Source organism: Montipora foliosa, chromosome 13, assembly GCF_036669935.1.
Source record: "Montipora foliosa isolate CH-2021 chromosome 13, ASM3666993v2, whole genome shotgun sequence".
Taxonomy (NCBI): Eukaryota; Metazoa; Cnidaria; class Anthozoa; order Scleractinia; family Acroporidae; genus Montipora; species Montipora foliosa.
Window position 1 is genome coordinate 35628421 of NC_090881.1, and position 7500 is coordinate 35635920.

General features: G+C 42.3%; 1 protein-coding gene across 3 annotated transcripts in view; it reads left to right on the plus strand.

The window, feature by feature from the left end:
* Positions 1-7500, plus strand: part of LOC137982617 (putative glycerol kinase 5) — a 36302-nt gene that overhangs the window by 21077 nt on the left and 7725 nt on the right. For all 3 annotated transcript variants that reach the window (XR_011118765.1, XM_068829743.1, XM_068829744.1), the window contains 5 exons: positions 104-230; positions 2391-2495; positions 2668-2718; positions 5758-5801; positions 7039-7142. Coding sequence is in view for 2 of the 3 variants with exons in the window: in XM_068829743.1 (XP_068685844.1) it covers positions 104-230; positions 2391-2495; positions 2668-2718; positions 5758-5801; positions 7039-7142 (431 nt within the window). In the remaining variant the exon portion in view is untranslated. The remainder of the gene's footprint in view (positions 1-103; positions 231-2390; positions 2496-2667; positions 2719-5757; positions 5802-7038; positions 7143-7500) is intronic.

Genomic DNA, 7500 nt, shown 5'->3' on the forward strand with positions numbered 1-7500 from the left:
CTGCACGACTATTTTTCCTTTTTTAACCAATGATATTCTCGTTTTGTGGCTTTGAAGTTGCCGTAGCCATCGTCATTTCATCGTCAACTCTCCTCTATCGTAGGTTGGCGATGTACAAGCGTCGGTGTTTGGTCAGTGTTGTTTTGAACCTGGAGATGTAAACTGTATAATGGGGACTGGATCTTTCCTTGGCATTAACACTGGTTCTTGTCCTCATGCGTCTGTGGCAGGTGAGGTTCTGTGTCACGTTTGTCACGCAGTCTAACCCGTTGGTATTTGACCTGTTATCTCGGTTATGTAGGGTCTTTAAAAGTGAGGAGAAAGTACTGCCGTTTTAAGTACTATCCGTTTCAAGCAGCACTCTAGGACTTTGATGAAACATCACAAAACTCATCGTTTCTTTCCTTTTTGCGTTTCATTTTGGAAAACAGGCACAGCGAGTGTATTCGTGTTAAAAAAGTAGGGTAACTGACCACTTTTAAACAATATAAGTAAGCTAAGAGGGTTAAGTGGGCAAGTTGCCGTGTTTGTTCACATTTTCACCTAGTACGCACGTGCGTTCGGTAACGTGACGGAACATAGCGACGCGTTTTTTGTATGCAATGTGGCAACGGTGCGAAACTTTGTGGTAGCATTAGGACGGTTTACCCGGTACGATTTTTGCCGCATGCGACAACGGCTTACGACAGACCCACGACACGATTTACGATTTTTGTGTACGTCAGAAAAAATGTCGTAGCATTTTAAAACATGTTTTAAAATGCTGCGGCAATCGTAAGTCATGTCGTAGGCTTGTCGCATTCGTCAAAAATCGAACCGTGTAAATCGGCCCTTAGGTAGCTTAGGCAACGGCAACAGCGATGGCAACGAGAACGTCATCTCAAAATATAAATTCACGTTATTGTGATCACTTTGTGACTATTTCAACCTTTTTAATATGACAAGGGTGTGGTAGTTCCTTAAAAGTAGGGAGCTTCAGCAACGACAACGACCTAAAATTTGGTGATTTCACGTTGTTGTTTTGTGGAGTACAGCAGAGAAATGCACGGAAATTCGTGTTGCACGTGCAGCACGTTTCGTTTTCCTTCCATTAAAGCCTTGTTAAAGCCCGGTTTTCACTAGCGACACAAGCACAAGCCCAAGCATAAACGCAAGCCTAAGAGATTCGTGTGAAGTGAAAACGAACCATAACGCAAGCACAAGATTCAAAAGTTCCACGTTCTCTGAACATCACGCGTGACCTCGCATAATAAGCATTACATAAGCATAAGTTGAATCGGACGCATCTGTTTTATGTCATAATAAGATACAACCGCGGGGATGTTTTCTTAATTGGATTTTATTCGGATTGTTGTTTTTTCTTGCATGGTAGTTCCCTGGGGGGGGGGGGGGGTACTCCCATATGAAACAGACGGGGATGCTCGTCGTCTCGCTTAGGGGTGTAAATTTTGGATTTTGGTCTCGCTTAGGGTGTTCCGGGCAAAGTGCCAATATTTTATGCCACCAAGGTCTCGTTTAGGGTTCCGCGAAGTAACACAGAATTACGCGAAGAGAAACAGAAGTCAAATTTCCTTTTAAATTTTCTTTTTAGATAAAAGCATTCGATGATTATGCCTTTTTATCATTAAAACTCATTGCGTGTCTTATTTTTGTGTTTTTAAACGGTCTCTTTTAGGGGTCAAAATTTGCTTAAGCCACGCCTAGATTGGTCTCCTTTAGGGGTTAAATTCAAAATTTTTGACGAGCATCCCCGTCTGTCTCATATGGGAGTCCCCCCCCCCCCCGGGGGTAGTTCGATGGCGCTTTTGGTTCGATTACGATTTGTTCGAGTACAATATTCGCGATAGTTCTGTTTGTCCATTTGGTTGTTTTTATTCGAATCGAGAGCCAACAAAAAGGGTTGTAAGTGTACGAATCATTTTATCGTTAAGAAAGTAAATGAAAGTTACAACGCGGCGTTGCGAGTGGAATCTGGAACGGATCTCTTTCATTGGACGAACCATAGTTAATGGAGGTGGTGGACGAACATCACAACTTGCGTTACGTCCCGTTTTCACACAACGCAAGCGAACGCAAGAATAAGCGCAAGCGCAAGGAAAAGGAAAAATTGAAATCCTCCTTGCTTGCGCATGTTCTTATGCTTGGGTCGGTTTCACGGTGAAGTAAGCAGTCTTGTGCTTTGCGTCACTGGTGATAACCAGTCTTTAACAATGATATTCTTGCTTTGTGGCTTTGTCGTTGTCGTTGGTAAAACTCCCTTTTAACTCCCAGTTTTCGTGGGAAGTAGATGCGGCCCTGGTGCCGGAGGATTATGGGGACGTTATGTACACCACAGAATAAAAAAAAAAAAAAAGGGAAAGTTTTCCATGCTTTCTCATTGTCCTTGTTAGGCTTGTACCCACTTGTTGGCTGGAAAATTGGAGAAGAAACTGTGTATCTTGCAGAGGGAAACGCTGCAGGCTGTGGAACTGCCATGGAGTGGGCGAAACAAATGGGTGCGATCTTTTTGCTTTTTCTTACCGTACGTCAATGTCGCAACTAACAGTTCACTGGAGAATTTAAGGAATTATTATCTATCAACGAATTCTAACTCCCAGTGTACTGAATGATCAATTTCCACTCTTTATCTTTACACTTCACCTCGTAACCTAACCGTTTTTTCCCCAGGTTTTTACGACGATGTCTCAGAAACAAGTGATACTGCATTCTCTGTCGAAAGTAAGATGATATTTTTAACAACCAATCTCATACCTCTTTATCCTAAGTTCTAACTTCCCTGAGGTTGAAAGCCCGACAGTTCAAGTATTCAGTGAAAGCAGGCGGGTTTTCTTCTATCTGTTCTCCGCTTACTCGCCCATAGAACTTTGGGTCGTGTTAAAATGCCTATCGCCTCAACACCGTTTTCCACTTTATTTATTCTCCGAAATCGTCCCAAATACATCGTGTTGTTCTTTTGAATCTTTTCATTGAAGTTTCACTTGATTTTTTGGCTTTGAAAGACAGGAAAAGTGGTCATTCTTTGATCAATAACCGAGCAATGAAGGGGAATGGGTTCGATACTGGATTGACGTCACAAATTATATTTGCTTCGCTGTCTCAATGCAAAGCAGTCTGTGACGTCAAACCCGGTATCGAACCCATTCCCCTTCATTGCTCGGTTTTGGGTCAAAGTATGACCACTTTTCCCGTCTTTCCAACCCAAAAAAGTTAAATTTCACTCAAGAGGTTCTAAAAACAAGATGTCTTTGGGACGGTTTCGGAGAATAAAGTTGATAGGCACTTTTATAATAATGAACTTTGTTATGTAATTGTTGACCGTATTTAGAGCGGTTTTCAATTGATTGTGGAAAGTAATTAGCGAATTGCTTTGCTTTTGCATTACTTCACTCAGTGATTGGTTCAAAGTTCTCGCGCCATCTGTTCAACCAATCAGAAGTGAAACCAAAACCAATCGTGGCTCGCGCGAGCACATTTTCCCGCGCTTTGTGTCGGGTACGTGTTATTACTTCGAGTTTTGATTGGTTTACTGGATTGTCTCCGTTCTTTTTGATTGGCCATAGCAATTACTTTGGTCTTGGTTTTACGACACTCGATTGAAACTCGCTCCAGCACTGGGACACTTATAGACCTGGGCCTGGTTCCTCGAAAGCCGATTAACTTAATCCAGGATTAGCGTAAACCTTTGTTTCACGTTTTCAACTTTTTGGTGAAAGTTTCTTTTGCTTATTTTTGTTTTTCAAGATTGACGTCTTCTCATGTAAAGTTCTGCCGAAAATCTGCGTTGAACAGCATTTGGGAGTAGAGAAATGAACTGCTTGGTTAATTTTTAATCTTAGATTAGCGTTAATCGGCTTTCGAGGAACCGGGCCTTGGTCACGGTTTCTGACGCCGTATTGGTTGGGAGGCAAACGTGGATTAAATTACATTGAATTTATGGGATTTTGGCCGAATTCAAACCTCTAGAACTCCGCTACTAAGTGGCAGGTTTCAAAACATTTTTAGTCATTTTATTAATATCATTCACTCAACGGAAAATTGGGTCATTGCGCAAGGCACAATGTCTGAAAATTGGATGTTAGAAATCTCCTCATGTCGCTTCAGATTTCGCGGGAATTTGCATAATTTTATTTACAAAGGGTTTATATGAAATTTGCAAATTTCGTTTGTGGTCGTTATAGCATTATTCCGATCGTCATACCTCACGGTAATAATCTCAATGGAAGTGCTTGTTGAGAGGTATTCTCGCTTATATCCACAATCGTTAGACCTTAAACGATTTATAATGGTTCGAAGTCGGCAAAATTCCCATACATTCACTGTAATTTAAGCCGTGTTTGTCCCCAACCAGTATGGCGTCAGAAACTGTGAAAAGGTCTATTGGGGGACGTAGTATGTAGAGCAATCACATCAAATAAACTCTGATCAAATCGTGGGTTGGTTTTGGTGGAGAAAGGGAAACCCGAGTACCCGGAGAAACACCCCTTGGAGCAGAGTGGAGAACCAACGATCTCGTCGCCAGAGCCTCGGATGTTATGACCCTCAGTCATGCGCAAAAGAGAAGAGCTCTGGGGTCGAGATTTGGAAAACCAATAAACTCGAACCCAGCCCACATTGAGTGATCTGACCATTGCGCCATGCTAGCTCCTTTTTCCCTGTTCTGCCCAGTTCAACCTGTTTAACTTGAAGGGGATGAAGTTCTCGATTAGGACACGTTGGGCGCTTTCCATTTGAATGGAAAAAGCGGGGAGAATGGGACGGGCACGGAGTTCCTTTTTTTAAGAGGCTGGGTACCAGCTATTGGTGCCTATTGATTCAAAGGTATTGTTGCGTGGTTTATGAATATGCGGGAAAAGCAAATGGCAGTTTTCTACGAATCCTACAAGAATGGTACGAATTCGTACCTATTTCAGACCCTTCTACGGAAAAGAGCGCTGTCGCAGTGTTGTCGAAATCCAAAAAGAAAATTGGGGGTAACCAATCATTTTTCAGAGATAATTAATCAACAATATTTTTAAAAAGCTTTAAAATACAAAGCAATGTGTGGCGTTCTCTTCCAAATTGAAGCTTAATATCTCTGAAAAATACATGGGTAACCGCAATTTTCGTTTTGGATACCAAGAGCACTTGCAAAGTTCTGCTTTCTTCGCATAGTTTCGAGATGCGCACAACCTATGCGCAATAACAAAAGTAGGCACCGTCCTTAATTCATCAAGGAGCATGCATGGCACTGGTCGAACGCACTAGACGGTAAAGGATCTTCTGATCATTTCAGCAAAAGCATTCCAGTGGAAAAATCTGTTGTATTTGATTTACCACCCGGACAACCGAGTTTTCCATTTAAAAGAAAAGCGACCAGTTTTTGGCTTAAGAACATAACCATGTAACGTCCTGGGACTAGCAGTTACCAGACTTCTCCGCATTTTTTACTGTGATCCCTGCCAGTAGCTGAAGCCACTCCCAATCTTTTTAAAAAGCCAGGAAAAACGTTGTACGCTATCAATTGTTTTAACCAACTTCAAAACTGGTTTAAAAGGTCGATCTTACCTACGGAAAACGGTTTTTACACTTCTGCGATACGATAATCCCAAAAAAACCCGAACTTCGCTTCAATTCCACTTTCCCAGTAGCCAGTTTCTGCCAATCCTGTGGTTCAAGCTCCTTTTTCGGCAGCAATGGCGAGTTGTTTCCACGACAACCAGCGTGTTCTGTCGCTTGAGCCGATAACAAGAAATATTTTTCGTTTTATTTCTTATTTAGGTTCAGATGGTGTATATTTTGTCCCTGCATTCAACGGATTACAGGTTAATTTGTCGAATAATTATCTAGCTTCTATTCAAAAGTAAAAGAAGTTGAAGGAGGCGGATTGGTCTCCAGATCTTTCGCGAAACAGCTACATAAAATAGCTTCTTACACAAACTGCAAATCAGCTTGCGCGCAAGTTCTTGAGGTGCCACGCGCGACCGCGGTCGCCTGACGGTTGCGTGTTACTTTCGACTGCGGATAATAGAAATCCAATATCTACGACTTTATCGGGAAAACCTGAAACGTTAGTATTTTATAGACAAACAATTTTTTCTGCGTGTGAATATTGGCTTTGTACATCTCTTTACGGATCTCTGGAAATCTTGGACGTGTCTATTGGTTATCATTCTGAGAAATTTTCGAAGCATTCTCATACATCGTATAAAATAAAAGGCTCAAGATCAGCTGCATTGTGAAGGTGGTGGCCCCAGCAGCCAGATGACTCCAGTTTAGGGGTTCCTGTGGCTGATTTAATGGTATGGGGCCAATAGAAGGTTTTCACTTGACGTCAGAGCAGCCACGTTGGTGCACAGGACAATAGAGAAAAAAATCTTTTGGGAATCTGACTATATTATTATACAAAACATGAGCCATAATTTTCTGTTGTTTTGTGTACCAACATGGCTGTCTCATCTCGCGATTGAAAACCATCTGTTGTCGCAATTGTGTCAAAGAAGGTAGTGAATGGTATCCCTGGAAAGCAAATAAAGAGATGTACTACTCGGGAATAATCGGAAGAGTATCCGATTGCTCCGAACGAAAGTCGAACATATTACCTTCCGGTTGTCGGTTCGGTTGCTCCACTACCGAGCTACAGGAGACTCGTCGGAGCAACATCGGAGCTAGTCCGACCAGGAGCCCATCACCCGGGGCGTGCAACTTACCTATTTTCGTGCAACGGCGTTTTCACAAGTAAGGTTATTTTTAGATACGCCTTTCCCGCGAATTAGTTTTCAAAAGCCAATCAGAAGCGGTGCATAATTAATAATAAACTTACTAATTATGCACCGCTTCTGATTGGTTTTTGAAAACTAATTTGCTGGAAAGGCTATTTAAAAATAACGTTACTTGTGAAAACGCCGTTTCACAGACGCTGTATGGACGTTGCACGCTCCGGGTGATGGGCTCCTTGTCCGACTCCGTCTCGGAGCACTCGTAAAAGACACCTCTCAAGAAGGCTTATTTTTACCAAAGACGACATTTGAGAAATAAGTATTTTTTGCATCTATTTCCTAGGCTCCTATAAATGACAACAAGGCTTGTGTGTCTTTGATGGGCATCAAATCCACGACATCCAAAGCTCACGTTATGCGAGCCATTCTAGAATCATTCGCCTTTAGGTAAGTGAAATTTGAGCGCGATTGGACTAAAGGGAAGTCCGTGGGGTAGTGGGCTGCGCACATCTGATGCGCACTAACTTGTTTGCGAGATCGAACTCATTCATTGTCAATTTAAAATTCTCCCTTGCTTTTACTTGCTTCAACATCCGTTCGATTTTGCTGAACGATGTTAAACGATGCTGACTGCTGGGGTTGGCGAACGGTTTCAACACATCATCAACATTTGAGTGAACAAAGCTTTACGAGAGGCTCGGTATTCAGTCCCAGGCTGCAGCAGTGGTTGTTACTATGGATACGGACATGCGATACGTCATTGGGAGACCGATTAGTGCGCACGCGCATACCCAACAATAGGGAG